The following is a 24,271-nucleotide window of genomic DNA, read 5'->3' on the forward strand; positions in this document are numbered from 1 at the left end:
TACAGTCTCACCTGTCTGAAGTATATCATCCAATCAGGGTCACGCTGAAAGGCCATATCATAGGGAGTGGTTAGGTAAATTAGATGAAGAAGGCTTTCAAGCACAAGGCCTTCAAGGCCTTTCTTCAAGTCTCTGTAGAGAATGTCACAATAAGCCAAATCTATAGTTCCTAAAAGAAAGATACAAATATTTAATCTTTTTTAATTTTCAAAGGGGGAAAGAGATGATTTCAAAGAGTCTTATCTAGAAGTTACCAAAATATAGCAAAAGTCTTTAAAATCTCTTACATAATTTAGCACAGCTATTTTGGAGGTCATTTTCATAGTATCCATCTATTTAGTAAGTACATACATTCTGACCCAACTACTCTGTTCTGGGGAATCTAACCCAGAAAAACAGTTCCACATATATCCAAAAATACATGAATAGAGATGCCCATGCAGCCTTGTTTATATTTGAGAAAAATCAGAAACAGAGCAAATGTCCATCAGTAGAGGAATAATTAAATAAATTATGACATCCATACTAAGAACGACTGAACTATCAAAAGAAAATGAGGTAGATTTAAAGAGATTGACATGTTAAGATATTCACAATATCTCACACATGAGAAAAACAAGCTGCTAAAACATACTTACAAATCATTTTTTAAATGATTTCATTTAAAAAAATAAACTGCATATGCACATATGTATGTGTGTATATATGCATACACATCCAGACAAATGTATGCATATATATGTACACACATGCATAACAATATTTGGAAGGACAGATATTTCAAACTGTTAATGGTGGTAGCCCCTGGGAGACTGGAAATGGAACAGGAGTATGGGATTTTCCTTTTCATAATTCTGAGTTCTAAGAATTTTTTTTAACAACAGACATTATTTTTCATTAAGCAAATGATGATGTAGCCATTAAGAAAAAACTATTCACTGTCATGGATAATTTAGCAAAAAAAGCAAGTTCCAGAACAACATAAATGATCATTTATTTAAAAACAAAAGCTTAAAAAAACTTTAAACTTGTATATATGTATGTATTATGCACTGAAATTAAATATACAGAAAATGTCTGGAAAGATATACACAAAATTGTTATTCTTGGTAGGATATTAAGATTTCTGTGATGGCTGGGAGAGGGGAGTGTGGAGGAGGGATGAACACCTTTTTCTCTATATACTTCTGCAGTACCCTATATTACTTGTAATTCAAAACATTTTCAACCTTTTAATGTTGAAGTAGTCTACAGCTTATTATTATAAAATAAATTAATTTAAAATTACAAATCCAATTTAAAGTAACAGAATAATTTAATTTTTATTTTTTCCAAAGCATTCCCTCAGATTAATAATGAGATTTAGGTAAACTCTTACCCTTAAAAGAAGCTCGTCCCAACTTTGTAATATGAAAACTATACTGGAACTCTTCTTTAAACTCATATAGAGCGTCCTTTTGCATATGTCCTTTTTCTGTCAAAATAGTGTCTTTTTGCAGGAGTCCTTTTTCTATCAGGTATCTAAGTGATTCGACAGTTATTTCCCAGAGACTTTTTTCTTTCAACAAAATCTTTTGCTGAACACCAAAAAATGTACCACTCATAAAGTGATATATGTCATGAAGATTTGTTGCGATCTGAAACAATTCAGGACATCGTTAGAACATTTTCCTTAATTCAAGACATCACTTTGAATGCATATTATTCAAGATGATGATTCATTTTCATACCTCAAAGTTATCTAAATAAAATCTACATAACTGCATATATGTAAATAATTTTATGACATTTTAAAATTAAGAAAAAATATTTTAAGGGAGAAGACAGTTATCATATTCATACTTTTTATGAAAACATCTACACATTTTTCACTTAAATACTCCTTAGGATTTTGACTAATTTTTCATAATATCTCCAAAGCTGTGCTGTTTACTACTCCTCATTCCCACTGTCTCTTTCAGAAATCTCCCCTTCATCCCTTTCCAGCCACCTGTGAGAACATTCTTTAGCTCTAAAAATTGTATTTAAAAAAAAAAGAGAGAGAGAGACATATGGAAAACATATCTAAAAGTCTCCACTGAAACAGGATCAGGTAATACTTTCCCTGACGTATTACATAAAAATAAATGGCAGTTTTCTACCTCTTTTTGTCTTTCTCACTCCCGTCTCCTTTTTCTGTTCTTTTGCTGCCTTTTTCTCTCCCCCTATTATTCACTATTTAAAACTTATAATGGCAGTCATAAATAATAATTAACCTTCCATTTGGTATTCAGATATAGAGCTGACTGTGAATTAGAATAATTTTATATTAGCCAATTTCAATGAAATCAGCATTTTATACGGAAATATAGTCAATCAATAAGCATATTTCTCTCTTACAATTCTGATAATATTTCAACTGGAAAACATTAGTCATTTCATATCAAATCCACATAAAGGATAACAAAACATAATGACATTTCCTGTTGTTTCTTTTAATAAAAATCATTCTTAATACAGTATTTACTTAGGCTAAAATTATACTTTTAAGATATTCAAGAACTGATAGTTTGCAAATTATCAATGTACTTATGTTTTACATTGTTTTCTACTATGTTAATTACAATGAACACTGTGGGTAAAAGAAAAACACAACAAAATAAACAAACTTTACTTCACCCTTCTAACTACCATAATGCTATTTTTCTACCCCTTTGTGATAAACTTTTAGACACAGTGATTTAAACCCTCTGGGCCAGTCTCTACCTCTGGCCTCCACAACATCTTAAAGTTGGATTTCCCACTGTTGCCCCGATCTGCAAGTTCACACATGCCCAACTCCAATTAATTAATTAAAGCATTGGTCCGTTAATTAATTTAAGTACTTACTGAGAGCCAACCACATGCCAGGCACTGTGCTAGGCACTGGAAGTCAGTGATAAATGAAAATAAATGTGAATCCTGTTTTCACAGGGTTTACATTCCAGGGGGGTAAAGTTATTAGCCAAATAACTGTACTACCAAGAATACAATTACAAATTGATAGATGTTATTAAAAGAAAGGAATATGGTTCTACAAAGCATACAATGATAGACTGACTAGATTCAAGGGCATAGGGAGGCTTCCCTGAGGAAGCAATGGTTAAGTGAAAATCTGAAGGTTTAGTGGAGTTAACTGGATAAAGTTGTGAGTGAGAGTGAAACTGGAGATGGGGAAGTAAGATGGGTAAGTCCTAGGCTTAGGGAGCACTGGGGTACGAGGCAACATAGTAGTTTGAGATATGAAAACAGAAGGCCAGTATGTCTGCAGGGCAGGGCGGGAGAAGGCTGGTGAGAAATGAGGATGGAGAGATAGGCAGAGGCCAAATCTACAAGGTAGACCATGATAAGGGATTAGCCCTAAAAGCAATGAGAAACTATTGACAAATTTTAAGCAAAAGCAAGTTACATGTTCAGATTTTACATTTTGATAAGATAAATCTATGTGAAGAATACTTGGAGGGGATGTGGAAACGCAGGGCAGAGTGAATGCAAGGAGACAAGTTAGAAGGTAATAACAGTGCTCCAGGCAAGAGACTGTAAGAGTGTGGACCAGCATGCGCAAATGCAGAGATATGGTTGAAAGCAGCCTACACAACCTACCTCTTTTTTAGATTCTTTTTGTAAAAGGAGAGTTCTACTACTTAATTCAAATGTATGCAAGGATCACAGATAAAACATGCAGTGTCTAACAGGGTGTCTGAAACATGATTGTGATAAACAATTGGAGGATTCCTAAATGCTATGGCCCAACAGCTGGTATGTTTTCTTATTAATTCTTGGAGTTTCCTTCTCTTCCACCAAAGCATGGACCTAGCCTCTCCAGGGATGCTTACCTCCACCCTCTGCCTCCTGACCTCACATTACCCAAATCACTCTCGTCTCTCACCCCTATTCCATCTGGTTGTTCCTGTCCAAAGGACCTGCTTCTGCTTCAATTCTAACTCTGAAGATTTTCTTGGTTCTCCACTCCTACTATCATTCCAGCCTCCTTCTACACTACAGTTCTGTTGCGAACACCCAACCCCAGGTGTGGGAGGAACCCTGATGGCTTGTCCTCCTCAAGACTGACTGGGCCCAGTAGTTTGAGCTCTGTCTCCTATGGGCAGGTTTTAAACAATAGCTACTTACCTGCTAATCTGAACAGACTGCTGCCTGGACTTCTTGCTGCTGTTCTCCAATTGTTAAAACAGAATTTAAATGAAACTGCTGTGAGCTTTTCATCCTGGCTGTAAAACTATACCCTTGAGGCCAAGTTAGTTCCCCCAGTGTCCCTGTTACTTGAGTTCTCTGGTCTCAAATGAAGTCCACACTCCCTCCCAATTCCATTGCCTTTTGCTGAGTCCTAACTCACATACGTATTTGTCAGATGTATGCATTATGAATATTTCCCCCAGCCTTTTCACTTATTTTAGCACTGTTTTTTAAAGAGAATTTTTAATTACGATGAAGTCTATTTAATTGATTTTTCTTTCATAGTTTGTTTTTTGTTCCCTATGTAAGAAAACTTTGCCTAACCAAAGGTAACAAAAATTTTTCTCCTATATTTTCTACAAGTTTTATTTTAGCATTTAAAGTTTAGGTCAATGATCCACTTTGAGTTAATTTTTTGGACTATGTGAGGTCAGAGTAGAGGTTAATTTTTTTTGTTCCATATGGTTAGCTAGTTTTTCCAGTACCATTTAGTGAAAAAACTATCCTTTCTCCATTTAAATATTGTGGCACCTTTGTTTAAAATTGATCATATTGTGTGGGTCTAATTCTGAACTCACTAATCTATTGGTCTGTATATCTATCCTTGCACCAATATCATACTGTCTTGATTACTGAAACTTTACAGTAAATCTTGTGGTAAAATAGTGTGAAGTCTCTTAACTTTGTTATTCTTTTACATTATTTTTGGTTATTCTACTCGTTTGCATATCCAAATACACTGTCGTATCTGCCTGCAATTTCCATAAAAACACTTAGAGATTTTTATTGGCATTGCACTGAAATTATAGACCAATCTGGGAAGAAGTACATCTGAACAAAACTGAGTGCTCGAATTTATGAACATGGTACCTCTCTCCATTTATCTTTAACTTTTCTCAGCAGTGTTTTAGTTTTCAGTGTATAAGTTTGACATATGTTAAATTTATCGCTAAGCATTTCATGTTTTTTTGATGCTATTATAAGTGGAAATGTTTTTCCAGTTATTTTATAGTAAGTTTATAGAAATACAATTGAGTATGTACATTAACCCTGTATCCTGTGACACTGCTAATTATACTCTAGTTTTTTGCATATTCTTTTGGGTTTTGCTTGAACTCAGTGTTATCAGCAAGTAAGATAGTTTTATACCTTCCTTCCCTATGCCTTTATTTTTCTTCCTTTTATCTTATTGTATTGGCCAGAACTTCCAATGTGTTGAATAGCAGGGTAAGAGCAGATATCTCTTCTTTTCCTGATCTTAGGGGAAACATGTAGTTTTCGCCATTAAGTCTGATGTTACTTGTAGTTTCTTCTTCTTCTTCTTCCTCTTCCTCCTCTTCCTTTTCTTCCTCTTCTTTTTAATAAACACCATTTATCAGGCTGAAGAAGTTCTCTTCTACTCCCAGACTGCTGAGTTTTTATCATGAATGGGTGTTGAATTCTGTTGAATGGGTAATTACGCTGATTGAATTTTGAATGTTAAAACCAGCTTTGCATGACTACAATAAACTCTGATTGACCATGGTATATTGCTCTTATAATATACTGCTGGATTACTAATACTTCCATAAGGATTTTTACATTTATTTACAAGAGAAACTGACCTATAGTTTTCTGTTATTATGATATCTTTGTCTGCTTTTGGTATCAGAGTAATGTCAGTCTCATAAGATCAGCAGTGTTCCTTCTCTCTTCCTCTAATTTCTGGAAAAATATGTGTATAATTGGTTATTATTTCTTCCTTAAATGTCTGATAGAAATCACCGGTGAAGTCAGTTGGACCTGGAGTTTTCTTTGTGAGAAGGCTTTATTTTATTTTTATTTTTTTAAAACGCCTACAGCACCTGATATTTCTAGGTGGTCTCCCATTGAAGTGCTAACCAGGCCTGACCCTGCTTAGCTTCTAGATCAGACGAGATCGGATATGTTCAGGGTGGCATGGCTGTAGAAATGTTTTAAATTATAAATTTGATTTCTTTGATATAGGATTATTTTTCTATTTCAGTAGATTTTGAGAATTGTGTCTTTCAAGAATTTTCGCCATTTCATCTAAGTTGTTGAATTCATTTTTCAGTTTTCAAGGATAGTTATTCAAGGATAACTCCTCACTATCCTTTTACTATCTCTAGGACCTTTAGTAATGAACCTCCTTTCATTTCTGATATCGATAATTTATAGGTTCTCTCTTCTTCCTGATCAATTCAACCAATAATTTTACTGATCTTTTCAAAGAACTAGCTTGTGGTTTCATTATTTTTTTTTCTCTTGTTTGTCTATTTTCTATTTCATTGATTTCTGCTTTTATTTGTATTATTTCCTTCCTTCAACTTACTTTGGGGTATTTTATTTGTTTGTTTTTAGCTTCCAAAGGTGAAACTTAGATCACTGACTTTGGATCTTTCTTATATTCTTATAAGCATTTAAAGCTATAAATATCCCCTTAAGCACTTCCTTAGCTGCATGCCACTAATTTTGATATATTTATTTTCATTCCATTCAAAATATTTTGTAATTTCCCTTGTGGTATCTACTTTGACCATAGGTCAAAGTATGCTATTTAGTTTCTAAACATTTGGCTATTTCCTTGACATCTTTCTATTACTGATGTATATAATTCTTGTGTTGTAATTAGATACCATATTCTATATGATTTCAATTTTTAAATTTGTTGAGACTCATTTTATGGCCAAGAATATGATCTATCTTGGTGAAGTGTCATGAGCACTTGGTGACTGTTCCACATACACAATGATACACAGGCCGGCAAGGTAGAAATCTAAATTATAGCCCCATCTAAACTATAACTTACTGAATGACTTTAGACTAATCACTAACTATCTGAGTCTGTTACCTTTTCAAAAATATTAATGTATAAGACTTGATAATTTTCACAATCTCTCTCCCTCCATTAATTCCTTGGCAACCCTCCTATTACAGGTCTTTATTACATTATACTACGATTGCTTCCAAATTCATCTTGTAATACTTTTACATACTGTTATACCCATTTTCCAGTTAAGGATACTAAATGATGTTTAAGAGAAAGTTAGTAACTTACCCAAGGTAACAGAGACAGAGCTGGGGCCAGGGCACATCTTGCATATTATTTCACACATAAGCACCTGGAATGACTTCTTTCTTTCTTTTTATCTAAAACCTCTATCTCCTTCAATACCCAGAACTAATTCATCCTCTTCCTTACAGCCTTTCACTCTTCTAAATTTCCAGGGGATATTATAACATTACATTATTCATCTGCAAGGTAATCAAAACTTGTCTCATATTTTGTATCGATTGTCTTTTGTATTTTCACTTAAACTGTTCAGGTTGATGAAGGCAGACTGTATGAAAGGTGAGGAGCACTGGTTCTGTAGTTAGACAAAGGTGAATTCAAACCCTGGCTTTGCCACTTTGTGGCAGAGTGACCTGGGGCACAAAGTTAAACTTAAGAATAATCCTAAAAAAGCAGTTTAATTCAAGAGTAACTTTAAAATAGAGAGCTAATTTCTAATCTGTGGAAAAAGAATGTTTTCCTATTGTCTTTAAAAAAATTTTTTTTCTGCCTGATAAAGACTATATTGATCTCACAAATGTTTATAATATCTTAGAATGGTCATAGTACTACAGCTGAATCTTATTCTTAACGAGGGCAGAGATGTTGAATTAACCACATCAGGACCCATGTCTTTACAGTTCCCTGTATCCCCATAGTATCCACCAAAGTCTTTTTTCTTGTAGTTGATGCCCAGCTATAATTTGTTGATTTCTCATATTCCTTACAACTCAAAAATCAAAAATGCACATATAAATCTAGATTCAGATTTATCATGTCACAGACTGTTCTTTTCCACATTAGATTAGAATTGATATTTTTTCATACTTTACAGTTTTCATAACTTTTAACCTCTACTATCTCGGGTAACAGTAGTAAGATTTTAAAATATTAAAAAAATACCTTCAAACCAACCAAAGAGAGAAACAAAGTTTGGATTCCCTTGGTAGATTCTTGAACAAGATGGCTATAACAGTTTTCCAATGGTCTGCTTATTAAGTCCAATACCTACAAAAGTTAAAGCAGTATTATGTTTTGTATTATTATAAAAAATGGTGTTTTATGTAAAATTTTTGATTTTGCATAGATCTTATGGAGGCAGGAGGAGATAAACATATAGACAAAAAAATTGGGCACTTATGCTCAAGAAAATGGAAAAAAAATAGGGAAAATACTTTTCATTGTTTGCCCGAAATATAAAAGTATTCAAACTATTCTTCCTAATTCTTAATCACAGAGAAGGAAACATTAAAGGAATATTAATAGTAATTTTAAAAAGATGATCTCATAAAAGGGCTAGACCAAACACCAAGAAAAGAAGACAAAACCGCAAGCCAACAATCAGATTGAATATTACCTGTTGCTTGTCTTTTTCTTGCAATATAAGAATACTCTCCCCAACAGAATCTATTCCAGCACGGCCAGCTCTGCCAATCATCTGTTTATATTGATTCCTCTTTAAAAATTCTTTGGCAACATAGGGGGCTCTCAAAATAACTCTATGAAATTGATAAAAGTAATTAAAAGTGATACTCTGGAGCAATAGCACCTATTTTTTAAATTCTTAATTCCATTATATCTATGTGTTATTAAATTAAATGACATATTAACTTAAAATAAGTAACTACTGAGAATCTATGATGTCCTAGGTTCTTTATGTACATGTACAATATCTATAATTCTTATAAAACTTTGTAATATTTTTTAACTTAATTTTTTTCAAAGGGGCTAACTAAAAAACAGACAAGTTAACCTCAACCCACAAAATTAGTAATTACCAGAACTATGATTTGAATATAAGTCTGCCTAGCTGCAAAGCTCATGACCACTCCACTGTAGCAATAGTCTCCAAATATTTTTGATTTTATATTCCATAAATGAAAAATATCACCATGTATCACCAACATATGCCTATTTATTTATAAATTTATATTACTGTCAACATTATAAAGTTGCAGATTTAAAATGTTTTGACCTACAAACATGGTGATTTCAATCCTGCTTGTGTATATAGAATTCTGTAGCCAGCTTTTTTGTTCAAAGGTGAGAAAAAAACCTGACATTTACCTATACTGATCAACCTTCTCCTTTATTTATAAATCTTAATGGACAGCTAAGATTACCAAATACTTAAAGAAAATTAATGACATAACAGAAAAATAAGAACATAGAAAATAAATGTCTGACAGAAGCAGATAACGTAGAGAACAGAACTTCAAAAACTTCTAGGCCTTTGAGCCATGCTTCTCTTGCTCAGGCCCACTTCCATGTCTGGAAGGGTACTTTCCCTTCTAATAAAGCTTTTCTTTTCTGCTGTAATCAATCAATCAGTCAATCTAATTACTATCCACAGAAAATTCTAGAGGGTATTATATTCACAATATACAAGCAGACCATTATAAAAAAGCAATAAAAGAAGAGAGTTCTTGGAAATAAAAAAATTTTTTTTTAATTCATTCTAAAAATTCAATAGCACTGAATAATGAATGAACATAGTTAAGGGATACAGCTAAAAAATGATTTTGTTATATAGAAGGTAAACTTAAAAAAAAAAATCACGTAGCTCATTTTTTCTTTTTTTGTCTGACACCTTAGTGTGGCCGCAGTGGTAGCAGCTGCTCTTAGAGCTTCACTACACCGCCCAAGGATGACAAAAATAAGACAGATGATGGAAAGTCAGCCAAAAAAGACAAAGACTCAGTGAACAAATGTAGAGGCAAGGCCAAAAAGAAGAAAGGGTCCAAAGGCAAAGTTCAGGATCAGCTTAATAACTTAGTCTTGTTTGACAAAGCGACGTATGACAATCTCTGTAAGAGAGTTCCCAACTATAAGCTTATAACCCCAGCTGTTGTCTTTGAAAGACAGACAATCTGAGACTCTTAGGCCAAGGCAGCCCTTCAGGAGCAACTTAGTAAAGGGCTTATTAAACTAGTTTCAAAGTACAGAGCTCTAGTAATATACACCAGAAACACCAAGGGTGGGGTGCCTCAGCTGCAGGTGAGGATGCATGAAAAACAGGTCCCATCAATTGTACAATTTGAAAAGTAAAACTTTATTAAATTAAAAAAACATCACATAGCTCATATAGTTTGAAAAATGTGAAGAAAAGAGATATGAAAGTTCAATCTAAGAAGTTCCAATTCTATCTACATGAAGTTACAACAGCAGAGAACAGATAATGAAAGGAAAAAAGTAATAAAACAACCAAAAAAATTACCCTGAGATGAAGAAAGGCACAAAACTTTAAATTGAAAGTATATACCCAAGCTAAGCCCTATGAATGAAAAGCTAAATTGGGATAGTTGGGATTGTAGAATTAGTTTCCCAGGTTCAAACCTTGGCTTTGAAATTCATTTTGTTAGGTGTGAAATCAGGGAAGTTATTTAATTTTTCAGTGCCCCAGTTTTCCCTTCTATAAAATGTGGATAATAAAATATGACTTTGCTCACAAAGTCGTACTGAGGATCTGTTATATCAATGCATGTAAAGCTGTTATGGCATGGGGGAGGGAGTGTAATAGCTGCAATTATTATTATACACAATGATGAAATTTTAAGGTTAAAGAGAAAAGTTTAAAAGCTTCTGAAGGGGACTAAATGGCTAGCTTAGGCAAAAACAAAATGAGCAACACTGGCTCCTAAAAAACATGAACAATACTACCATGTCACCCTTCCAAAAAAAAATTAAACCTAGAATTCTTTTCTTAGCAAGTTTTAAGGTGTGAGGCTAAAATAAAGACATCTTCGGCTACGCAAAGACAAAAATTTTTTACACCAAGTAGGTTGGATTAAACATGGCGGAGTGAGAGACGTTCCCAGATCTCTCCCCTTGAAATGACAATAAGCTGAACATCTAAAACTCAACAAAAAACACCCAAACTGCACATGAACACGTCTGAGTGTGGGATGTGCGCATAAGAGCTACCACAGGTCAGAACCCTGGCTGTTGGACAGTGGACTGGGAGAAGTAAAGAAGTTGCCTCTCACAGTTGGAGTTCCCTGTAGGAGGAGGGGGAGGGGAAAAGGAGCAGCGAATTCCCTGAAAAACCCTGCCTGGGAGTGCTCTGAGCTCCCTGCAGCTGGTAGCAGTGCCCCATCATCAGGGCAGAAGTCGGAGAAATGCAGACAGCAGAAAAGCGGGGACCACAGAGAAACAATAGTTGATTTTTACCAGCTGCAGTTACTAAACAGAGGCTGAGCTGCAGTACCTATATCCAAACCAAGAGGGTCCTCACCCCCGAACCTCTGAGATGGAACACCACGAAACCCCATGGGAATCTGAGCAAACACTACCAAAACTGTTGCTGACACTGACAAGAACTGAGAATGAGGGTAGTGAGAGTGATTAAACATCTATAAGGAAAAAAAAAAAAGACATTATTAAGATTTTATATAAAGCAGAGATCCAAGAGGCTTAAACACCACCTACTGGAAACCAGAAGAAAAACACCTTCTTTGCAACAGGCTGGGGACCATTATATAATAAATCTTATTTCTGGACAAAAAATGCAGAGCACATTTCCATTAATGCCTAGGCGGAGAAATAGTCCATTAAATAGCATGAACAACCAAGGAGACAAGGCTTCTCAGAAAGAAAGAGAAAAATCTCCAAGAAATAAGCTTACAGACATAGAAATAAGCAATTTAAATGACAGAAAATTAAGGATAGTATTTCTGAAAAAAAGCAGTGAGATCCAAAACAAATCATATCAACAATTTCAGGAATTGAAAGAAACAACTAGATGAGCAGGATAAGTTCATTAGCTGGGAGACTGAGACCCTCAAAAAGAACCAGATAGTCCTTCTGGAGATAAAGAACACATGGCAAGAATTGAAAATGAAATAACAAGCTTGAGAAATAGAGTCAACCAAATGAAGGAAAGGATCAGTGAAGACAGAAATCTACAAATAAATCAGAAAGAAGAAGAGAGAAACCGAAGAATGAAAAATAATGAAAGAGAAATACAAGAACTAGCTAATACCATCAGGAGAGGAAACATAAGAATAATGGGAATTCTTGAAGGGGAGGAGAAGGAACGGGGACTAGAAACCATTTTCAGACAAATAGTGGATGAGAAATTCCAAAATCTAAGGAATGAGCTGGAGCTTGGAATTCAAGAAGTCAACAGAACACCCAATATCTCAACAAAAAGGCCTTCACCAAGACACAGTTTAATAAAATTATCAAAAATCAACGACAAAGACAGAATTCTCAGGGCAGCCAGGGAAAAGCACATGGTAACCTATAAAGAAAAACTCATTAGAGTATCATCAGACTTCTCAGCACAAACCTTACAAGCCAGAAAGGAATAGAATCAAATATTCAAACTATTAAATGAAAGGAACTATCAGCCAAGAATAATGTATCCAGCTAAGCTCTCCTTTAGATATGAAGGAGAAATCAAGACCTTTCCAGACATATAAAAATTGAAGGAATTCTCACTACGAGGCCTACGCTACAGGAAATACTGAAAGGGGTCAGCTCACCTAAAACAAAATGATAAAAAAAATACATAATTAGGAGTAAGGTGACTAGCAGACTGAGAGAAGCAGAAGAATGCAACCCTTACTAAGAACAGGGCATTATAAGCTTAAACATTAAGAAGAGAATTGCTATAGCAAGATAGTAATGAACATTCAGCATACATAGGGACAAACTGAGATAACAATGACTGAAAAAGGAAGATTCAAAGATCCAAATTCAAAAAGGGGAATGAAGATAAGGCACATGCAGGATGACTGTATATATATAACTATGTGACTGTATATATATAACTATCCTTTACAAATTTGTAATGGTAACCACCCACAGATGATTCAGAACTGAAGTATATAATATAAAAAAAGAAGGACTGGAGGGAAAACCCACAAAAGCCAACCAAAATAAAGAAAACAGAAACACAAGGACAAGGAAGCAATGGAAACACCGAGCTATGAGAAAGCAAAAGATAAAATGTCTGTAAGAATACCTCATATTGCAATATTCACCCTAAATGTAAATGGACTGAACTCACCAATAAAAAGGCACAGACTGGATCAAAAAACAAAACTCAACCATATGCTGCCTCCAGGAGACACATCTCAGTTCCAAAGACAAATATAGACACAAAGTGAAAGGGTGGAAAATGATATTTCAAGCAAATGGCATTCAGAGAAAAGTGGGAGTAGTGGTACTAATATTGGACGAAATAAATTTCAAAATCAAAAAGGTAAAGAAAGACACTGAGGGACACTTCATAATGATAAAGGGAATCATGCACCAAGAAAACATAACACTTATTAATATCTATGCTCTCAATCGGGGAGCCCCGAAATACTAAAGGGAGAAACAGACCAAAACACTATCATAGTAGAGGACATAAATACTCCACTGTCAGATATGGACAGATTATCCAAACAGAAAATCAATAAGGAAATAACATCCTTAAATGATACATTAGACCAACTGGACATAACGGACATTTATAGAGCCTTCCATCCCAAAACAGCTGCTTATACATTCTTCTTTAGTACACATGAAATATTCTTAAGGACTGACCACATAGTGGGACACAGAGATAGCCTCAACAAATATAAGAGGGTGGAAATCATAACAACCATATTCTCTGATCATAATGCTTTGCCACTAGAGATCAACTGTAAAAAGAAAGCAGAAAGAACCACAAATACATGGAGATTAAACAACATGCTACTGAAGAATAACTGGGTCAGAGAAGAAATAAAAAGGGAGATCAAGTGATACATAGAAATGAATGATAATGATAGTACAACATATCAAAACTTTTGGAACATGGCAAAAGCAGTAATAAGAGGAAAGTTCATATCATTACAGGCCTACCTCCAAAAACAAGAACAAACCCAAATAAACAACCTAACGCTTCATCTTAAAAAACTAGAAAAGGAAGAACAAATGAAGACTAGAGTCAGCAGAAGGAAAGAAATCATCAAAATTAGAGCAGAAATAAAGGAAACTGAAAACAAAACAAAACAAAAAACAATAGAAAAAATAAATGCAACAAAGAGCAGCTTCTTTGAGAAGGTTAATAAAATTGACAACCCCTGGCTAGACTCACTAAAGAAAAAAGAGAAAGTACACAAATAAACAAAATCAGGGATGAAAGAGGGGAAATTAAAACAGACACTGCAGAAATACAAAGGATCATATGAGAATACTATGAAAAAGTATATAAGGCCAAACTGAATAACCTAGAAGAAATGGACCAGTACTTAGAAAAATATAACCTTCCTAGACTGAATTAAGAACTGGAAAATCTAAATAGACTGATCAGCAGTATGGAAATTGATACAATCATCAAAAACCTACCAAAAAGTAAAATTCCAGGGCCAGATGGTTTCACCAGTGAATTCTACCAAACATTCAAGGAAGATTTAATACCTATTCTCTTCAAACTCTTCCAAAAAATCGAAGAGGAGGCAATACTTCCCAGCTCATCTGGTAAAGATAACGCAAAAGAAGAAAACTACAGACCAATAACTCTCATGAACTCAAATGCAAAAATCCTAAATAAGATACTAGCAAACTGAATACAGCCACATATTAAAAGGATTATACACCATGATCAAGTGGATTCATCCCAGGGGTACAGGATGGTTCAACATATGCAAATCAATTAATGTAATATATCATGTAAACAAATTAAAAAATAAGAATCATATCATGATATCAATAGATGCAGAAAAAGGCTTTGACAAGATATAGTACCCATATATGATCAAAATGCCTAACAAAATCAGTATAGAAGGGAAATACATTAAAATAATAAAGGCCATATATGACAAGCCCTCAATCAACATTATACATAATGGTGAAAAACTAAAAAACCTTCTCTCTAAGATTAGGAACAAGGCAAGGCTGTCCACTATCACCACTTATTCAATATAACACTGGAGATCCCAGTGAGTGCAATCAGGCAAGAGGATATAAAAGGCATCCAGATAGGAAACAAAGACGTCAAACTGTCACTATTTGCGGATGATATGATTCTCTATATAGAAAATCCTAAAGACTCCATAAGAACGCTACTAGAAACAGTAAGCAAATACAGTAAAGTTTCTAGATACAAAATCAATGTTCAAAAATCTATAGCATTCCTATACTCTAATAACAAAGTGTCAGAAAAAGAAGTGGAAAAAATAATTCCTTTTCCAATTGTACCAAAAAGAATATAATACCTAGGAATAAATCTAACGAAACACATGAAGAACCTATATAATGAAAACTATAAGACCTTATTAAAAGAAATCGAAGAAGATACAAAGAAATGGAAAGATATTCCGTGTTCTTGGATCGGAAGAATCAACATAGTTAAAATGACCATATTACCTAAAGCATTATACAGATTTAACGCAATCGCCATCAAAATCCTATCAGCATTTTTTAAAGAAATAGAACAAAAAATCATCAGATTCATATGGAAGCACAAAAGACCTCGAATTGCCAAAGCCATCCTGAGAAAAAAGAATGAGACTGGAGGCATCACTCTGCCCGACTTCAAATTATACTAGAGTGACAGCGATCAAAACGGCATGGCATTGGTAGCAAAACAGATACACGGACCAGTGGAACAGAATCTAGAGTCCAGAACTAAACCCATATTTACATATGGGAAAATAATTTTTGACAAAAAAGCCAAAACATACAGTGGAGAAAGGAAAGCCTCTTCAATTAATGGTGCTGGGAAAATTGGAAAGCCACCTGCAAAAGAATGAAACTAGACTGTTGTCTATTACCACACACCAAAATTAACTCAAATGAATTAAGGACCTCAATATAAGACCTAAAACAATAAAATGCGTAGAAGAAAACATAGGAACTAAACTCAAGGACCTTGGACTAAAAGAGGATTTTATGAATTTGACTTCAAAAGCAAGCGAAGTAAAAGCAAAAATAAATGAATGAGACTACATCAAACTAAAAAGCTTCTGTTCAGCAAAGAAACTGTCAACAATTGTAAAGAGACAATCATCCAAATGGAAAAATATATTTGCAAGCAACGCCTCCGATAAGCACCTAATATCCAAAATATACGAAGAACTCATACAACTCAATAACAACAAAAAAATAACAACAAACAATCTGATCAAAAAATGGGCAGAGGACCTGAGCAGACATTTTCCCTAGAGGACATACAAATGGCCAATAAATATATGAAAATATGCTCAACATCGATAGCTATTAGGGAAATGCAAATCAAAACCACAATGAGATACCACCTCACACCTGTTAGAATGGCTATAATCAACAGGACAAGAAATAACAAATGTTGGAGAGGATGTGGAGAAAAAGGAACCTCTTACACTGCTGGTGGGACTGCAAATCGGTACAGCCACTATGGAAAATGGTATGGAGGTTCTTCAAAAAAACTAAGAATGATCTACTATATGAGCCAGCAATCCTTCTACTGGGTATTTACCCTAAAGACTTGAAAACTCATCTGAAAAGATATTTTCACATTGATGTTCATAGCAGCATTAGTCACAGTGGCCAGGACATGGAAGCAATCGAAGTGTCCTACCACAGATGAGTGGCTAAAGAAGCTGTGGTACATATATACAATGGAATATTACTCAATTATAAGAAGAGATGAAATTCTGCCATTTGTGACAACATAGATGGACCTCGAGATAATCACGCTAAGTGAAATAAGCCAGACTGAAAAGGTTGAAAATCACATGTTATCACTTATATGTGTTATATAAACCTAAAAGCAACAAATGAACAGGACAAACAGAGACTCATGGACATGGACAATGGACTAGTGGTTACCAGAGGGGAGTGAGAGGGGGAGAAAAATAAAAATTAAGACAAATAAAATGTTAAAGAACAAAATCTTTAAAACAGTAAAAAAGAAAGAAAAAGGGGAAATTTTTTTTACCCCAAATGCAGCATTTAAAACAATAATTACTCAAGGATGGCAAAATAAAATATGAATCACAGAAGAAAGATGTATGATATGAGAGGTAAGGAAAAACAAGTATAATTTATAGATAAGTTTAAACAGTTACTGATTATAAGATGAAAGAAAATTAAAAATCTGGAACTAAAATTCTAGTTAACTGCAACATACGTACATGAGGCAATAGGAGGGTATACAAATGCTAAGAAGACTCATTCGAGAGAGAATATAATTATTGATTAATTCTACAATGTTAGAAAACATTTGATTACAATTGTTAAAATTTTAAGAGTAACAATTAGAGTAAGAGAAATAGGATATGTAACTTCCTATTTTTTTCTCCAATTGCCTGAAAATGGAAAACTAAATCAGTGACAGAGGTTGAAAATAAATGAATGGAAAAATATATAAATGGCAAAAAAATGTAGTCCTAGTATTCCAAGTAAAATCACTAAATGAGAAAAACAAGGACCTATTTTATTGATAGGGGATATAATTCAGCAACAAGATATTTAGAGTAAACCTTTGTATACCTAAATAGTTTTGAAATATGAAGTAAAAATTTCTAGAAATGCAAAAAGGAGAAAATGACATCTCCATAATTATAGTGGGAGACTAAAACATCTCTCTAAAATTGACAGACCAAGGAATCACAAATAGAAAACAGAGCAGCTGATAACATGATCAATAACTGTGATTTCACTGAGACATAGAAAACTGCGTACCCAACAGAAAATATACCCATGGATGATTTATAAAAATTCACCATTTACTTGAAAAAATGTCACAAATTTTAAAGTCACAAATTATAAAGAACAGAAATCAATTATGCAGGCTTACAGCTTTGGTAACAACTGAAAAGGTAATTGAAGATCTACTCTAAAAAAAGATACTGGACTTAAAAGTCTTTCTGAATGCGTTCTTTAAGGTTTCAAGAAAATCACTATGTTAAGTAAACTCTTTCAGATGAGACAGCTTTCTGTTTCTATACAAGTAGGATAATAAACCCTGACATCAAAACCAGAAAGGCAGAACACAAAAGAAAGAAGGAATTCAAATACTAGGAAATCTACTAATGTTATTTTTTATTAAAATATTAAAGAAAATAAACCAAACAATCAATTCAGCAAATACTGAAAAAACATTTGATAAATTCTCATCCACTACTGAGAAAGAATAAAACAACAACAAAACTCCTGGCAAGCTAGGAACTGAAGTTTTGAGCCTGGCCAACAGTTAACTTATATCTCACCTTCGAGCTGGTAGGTTAACACCTGCTGCTAGGGTGGATGTGCAGGTTAAAAGGCAGAGAACTCCTGTGGAATAGGCCTCCTCCAAGAGCTTCCTTTCATCACTTGTTAAACCACTATGGTGATAAGCAACTCCTAATGGGATCGTGCGCTTTAAAACAGGACACAGGTTGCCACTGCTGATATTCTTCAAGTTCTTAATCACCTCCTGTTTTTCTTTCTCCTTGTGTTTCATATATTCTCTAGGGAAAAGATATGTTAGACTGATGAACTTTGATCTTATAGTTACAAAGTGCCTAGCATTTTAATTTTAGTAGATGCATGTAAATATTCTTTTTAAAAAATGTACTAATTTCATTGCTATAGGTACTTAAATGTTCTTAGAAAGTTGATTCTGATTTCATAAACTCCTAGGCATTCTCTCTCAACCTTTGCGTGGATCACAGAGCATTGTGAAAATCTGATTAACGCTAAGAAAAAAAACAAATATTCACATAAACACAATACTTTGCTTAAAATTTCAGAGGGTTCATGGACTTCCTGAAGTTTATTTCTGTATTTCCTATGAATCCATGGACACTATGGACACCAGGTTAAGTCCCTTCCCTGCTCTAGATGATACGATTATTTTTCACCAGATTGTATATCTTTATTGAAGATGATTTATTTTATTTTAAATTATAAATTTTCTTAAGATGGAAACATACATTATTAAATCATACATATTCTATGTAAAACACTGTCTACACACTTGTATTTTAGAAGCCTCAATAATATCCAATAATGTCTCCATATCTAGGAGCACATATTGTTTTAAATTCCATTTAGAAGAGAAAAGAAAGAAAAGCTATAACTAATTACCATTTAAATGTAAAGCAACAACTTCTGAATACCAGTAGCAAGCAAATATTGTCCAAGATATAAATATAATATATACAACCTTGTGTTGTTTCAGTCTCCTTCATGGGAAGGATAGAGCTCTGGCTGGTGTTCACTGAAGAAGTAATTTCATAAGACATTGAGAAATGGGAGGCAAGGAGACAAAAGAACAATGAAGAATTGGGAAGAAGGTGGTCGAGTCATAAGTGCAGGAATCACAAGTGACAGCTGAGTAGGGGAGCCATAGATGTTCTGTTGCTATTTTCCAGCCAGTGTGCAAGGTCCTGAAAGGAATGTATTCGATGAGCCCTTCTCAAGGAATTAAGTCTTATATGCCGTGAGAATAATGGATAATCACCATAAAATTTTAGAGAAGGGAGACAATATCTATAACTGACCAGATGGTTGTAAAGAGAAAGTTTTTGTGGGAGAACCTGAGATCTGTTCTGGGTCTTGAAGAACAGATGTTAAAGAAGTGGCAATATTTTTTTTTCTTTTGCTTTTTCATCAATTTTAATCATTCCTTTTTTGAAGTGGAGCAAATATTTAGTACCTTTCAATCACCATTTCACAAATAATTAAAAGACAGTGCTTATAAAAATTTTTAAAATAGGGCATTTTTGCAGATAATTGCTTGTCAGTTGCATTCTTGACACAGGGTAAAGCATGATGAAAGGCATAATCAAAGTTCAGAATGAATGAATCGCAGGGCGAATGAAAAGTAGAAGAAATAAGGAAGGAAGAGTAAGCCGAGGCAGATCTTAGCCTGAATTTCAGGCTAAGAAACACTTTAGGAAGATTTTTAGGGAAAGTAATATGACCAGAGCTTTGGCAGTTGTCAGCAAATGGTGTTTAAAAGACATTTGTGACTAAAAGTCAAAGGAATTAAAGCTACAAAAAAGATAATATTCCTTGAGACTGTGACAATCACTTAAGAAAAATCTGCTTCAGTCTTTGTATTTAAATAGATACATAGCCATATTCTACTGCTCAGGTGATTTTACTGTGCTTGATTCCCACAAAAATTTATGATAAGGAGGCAAACAATTAAGATACAAGTTGATATCCCAGGGCTCTTAAGAAATTATTTTTAAAGCCATTGAGATCAGAACCCATTTAGCCCTAGATTTCACTTCATCTATACCAAAAATACAGAATATAAAAGGTATCATCTAAATATGACTTAACATTTTAGCCAACAGCCACAAAAAAGGGACTAAACTATGCTTAGAATCTTTAGCTTACAAAAACAGCAAGTAATATGGAAAATATATCTTAGAGGAAATTTTCCTTAGGAAATAAAGCATTAATTCCTATCTCTTGAAGCAAGTATCAAGTATCAATTACAATTAATTAAGGGTTGCAGAACCCAAATTTTAAATGCTTCCATATTAAACATAAACATGTATGACACAAATAAACTATTAACATCAGAAAGCAAAATAAGTGAAGGGTATAATTTATAAACCTCATATCTCCTAGTCAATTGTTAGTCTCTAAATTTCCATATTACTTAGCCAGTGCTATCTTATCTTAAATTATAAGAAAATGAGTGATTTACTGGAAATACTTCAATGATAATTTAATTTCCTTAGGCTTTTATAATCAACACCATCACTGTAAAGGTACATTATTAGTTACCAAATGGGAAACTTCTAGACTTTATCCTGAAGTCTGTATCTTTGTATTATTCAATTAATTTAACGTTATTTTAGACCAATCCTGCCAGAAGGATTGGGAGAGGAGGTGGAGGATGACTAGATTAGAATCCAGGGTAGGCTATATAGTACAGGCTAATGGGCCAAAAGTCTGAAAAAAAAATAAATAAATAAAACTACGCATGGGACAAACGGGTACAGAAAAAACGGAACTGCTCATACTTAAAATAACATTATACTTATCTCAGTGAGTATAACAGAGCCAATATTAAAATATTATAAAATTACAAACCAATAAACTTCTTGATTACATAGGAAATTCAATTCAAATGTCTTAACAGCTTAAGTGTGATGCTTACTAAGAAAACAAAGGCAATAGTATTTAGTTAAAGAGAAAATTAAGATGAAGATATAATTTATCCCCGCAGCGTTTATAGTGATTAGTCCTTTGACTACCTCAGCCAGTGGTTGACCTTGGCTGCAAGCTGGATTTGCCTGGGGAGCTTCACAAAATGATGTCTGGGTGCCATCCCCAGATATTCTAATTAGCCTAAGATGTAGCTTGGGCACTGGCATTTTTAAAAGCCCCGATTCACTGTGCAGTCAAAGTTGAGAATAATTGATCTAAGGTAGTATGTTAGCATTCTCTTCTATGTAGCCTTAGAATTTTTTCTCTGGATATTTCACATATGTAAATTTCTTCAGGGTCAGGCCTTTAGAATCTAATATAACAACTTAACATAAAGTTCTGCAAAAAGTAATTAGTGCTTGTTGAATAAATAGAATACATAGCATGTAAATCATGATAAAAATAAAACAGAAAAGAATATTTTTAAAAGATTAACATACTTGCTTAAAAATGTGCATATCATTTCTGCTACGTTTTCACAGTTCTTCTTTGTGGGACAAAAAACTAAGCAGGAATAATTGGGAATAACTTCTGTCACCAATGCTACCAAGTGATCAGGATCCATCTTTTTCAGAGTATCAGAATACTGCACAACAAGATGTAGCAACAAGGCAGTTAGCAATCATAAAAGCCTGTCATTTTACCAGTATGCTTTGAAAGGTAAGTAAATGACCCATAATTTTGAATTTCTGATTTAATAAATCTGATCATTTAATAGAAAAAATGAAATCTATATTAAACATCAAAATGTTAAGTCTCACTTTTAGGTTATTAGGATTGTTCGGTATATTTAGTTTAAAATTAAAGAAGTGAAAACAGGTAATGTTATTAATAACTCCACTGCATGCCCATCTCCACCAAAGCAGTACAAAAATGTCCACAGAAACACAAATTGATCCTAATAACAGTCAATGGGCTGTGTAAATAAGACAGATATACCTTTAATGATTACTAATAGTTTCAAAGAAGCAGATTCATACTACGAGACATATTTTCAGAAATAAAAAATATATTTATCAAGCAGGCACAAGGAACTCAAAGAACATGGAGAAAAACATAGTATTTTAAAATCTCCTCACTTTCTCTGACTTCCTGAAAATGAAATATGAATTAGAATTCATAGAATTCTAAAACTTGTAAAATCCTTCCTCCTTTTAAATACCCTTCATATGTTATAGAACACTAGTGGGGTGGACATTAACATTTTCATACTCCAATATCTGAATACATAGCCCACGAATGTTCCTTTTTGCTGTTATTGATAAATGAATAAATGTTTAAGGGAGTGGTCTCCAAACTTTCTTGGTTCATGGAGCCCCAAGGTCAAAAGATCTAACAGTTTTGTTTATTGGGGAGTTAGGTCTAAAAACTTAATGAGTATACATTACCTCACAACATAGTAGCTGTCTACATAAATAATATACATCAATTGAATAAAAAAATATTTATTTCATTCTTAAATAACCACAACAGCCCATTAATGAGGTGTGCACACAACTGGGCACTGTAGTCTTTCAAATCTGGAATTAGATTGGACATAGCTACCCTCATTTCCTGTCCCATATTGATTTTCACATGCTATCTGTTTACAATAACTGCAAAAATACCCAACTTCACAAAAGTACGATATCATAAAAGGTATGTTGTGTGATCTAATGTTGAAACTGGAAACTAACTACCTAGAACCAGCAGTTTGTATGGTATCTAACAGATGTCAAGCATCACAGGTTTCTTTCAAAAAATCTAAGCTCATCCATGGTATCCACGTGACTCTTCTGTGGTGCCCCGGGGTACTTGGGCACAAAGTCTGGGAGCCTTGGGTTCAAGGGTTATTAACGTTACCTTATAATTAAGAAGACGTGAAAAAGTCATGCCATTCTCAGCTTTGCTGTCAACCTCACATATTGAATCATTTATTTTCAGATATTCTTTTAATTCGACCTTGGATTAAAAGGATATTTGCAATTAACAACACATATAAGTTCCTTTTTCGAGAGTTATATATTTTGTAAAACATGCTGTAAAGGACACCTACACAAAAATTTTAGCTTTTCTAAGGTTATGTAAAATATGCTTTAACTTAAAAGTATTTTCTTTACCATTTCTCTTTTTAAGTCTCTTTTCCCCCATTAAATCAAAATAGGGATTAATATCCTCAAAAAACACTTCTGAATTGAATAGCCACATATCTAAATGGAAACCATACACTTTCTTATTTTTCACAAGAAGTACAAATGAGTTAAGTGTTCGCACTTTTTATCTCTTATTAAGGAGTTATTTGTATTATTTCTCAAGATCTAAAATATTTGTTTTATTAGTCATCAGTTTTCATTCTAAGTACCACCATATATATTATTTTTAATTTAAGTATTAATAGACTAAAAACGTTGTGAATACAGCTCATTGAATTTTTAAAAGAACAGCATCTAATTTTACAATTAAGGTCAGAAAATATCCTTGAAAATTTTCATATTTGGTGCAAATGTAAAAACATCAACTTTCAAATTAAAATTTGGTAATTCTCAAAAATCATTTCCTGAAAATCCATTTAGAGACAGAACATGCACATTAGTAGTGCAGACAGAAACATTATTTACTTTCTTCAAGAATTTTGGGAATGCTATTATTGAGAAGTTTAAATTTAAATCCATGTTAAGTCTAAACATGTTTAAGAAGCATTATAACTACCAAAGCATAAATATTTTAACTTTTGAGATAACATTTTTAATGTGCCAATAAATCAAAACATAAATCACTAAATTTTGACAAATGAAAATTTTTACCTCAGAGAATAAGAAATGGAAAAATAGAATGGGTCTGGAAAATTTCATTCAATAAATATTCATTGAAGGCCCATGGGCCAGGCGCTGTTTCAAGTGCTACAGATATAGTTGT

The 24,271-nt window shown here is 33.6% G+C and overlaps 1 protein-coding gene and 1 pseudogene across 9 annotated transcripts in view; one reads left to right on the forward strand and one right to left on the reverse strand.

The window, feature by feature from the left end:
- HELQ (helicase, POLQ like) overlaps nt 1–24,271 on the reverse strand; it is a 51,222-nt gene that overhangs the window by 16,544 nt on the left and 10,407 nt on the right. For all 9 annotated transcript variants that reach the window (XR_005649216.1, XM_039845618.1, XM_039845625.1 and 6 more), the window contains 7 exons: nt 23,219–23,317; nt 21,817–21,962; nt 18,433–18,672; nt 8,622–8,763; nt 8,168–8,272; nt 1,379–1,637; nt 12–169 (listed from right to left, as the gene is read on the reverse strand). Coding sequence is in view for 8 of the 9 variants with exons in the window: in XM_039845618.1 (XP_039701552.1) it covers nt 12–169; nt 1,379–1,637; nt 8,168–8,272; nt 8,622–8,763; nt 18,433–18,672; nt 21,817–21,962; nt 23,219–23,317 (1,149 nt within the window). In the remaining variant the exon portion in view is untranslated. The remainder of the gene's footprint in view (nt 1–11; nt 170–1,378; nt 1,638–8,167; nt 8,273–8,621; nt 8,764–18,432; nt 18,673–21,816; nt 21,963–23,218; nt 23,318–24,271) is intronic.
- Nucleotides 9,248–10,275, forward strand: LOC120588077 (40S ribosomal protein S25-like; annotated as a pseudogene).

Source organism: Pteropus medius, unplaced genomic scaffold (assembly GCF_902729225.1).
Source record: "Pteropus medius unplaced genomic scaffold, Ma_sr-lr_union100, whole genome shotgun sequence".
In the NCBI taxonomy this organism is placed as follows: domain Eukaryota; kingdom Metazoa; phylum Chordata; class Mammalia; order Chiroptera; family Pteropodidae; genus Pteropus; species Pteropus medius.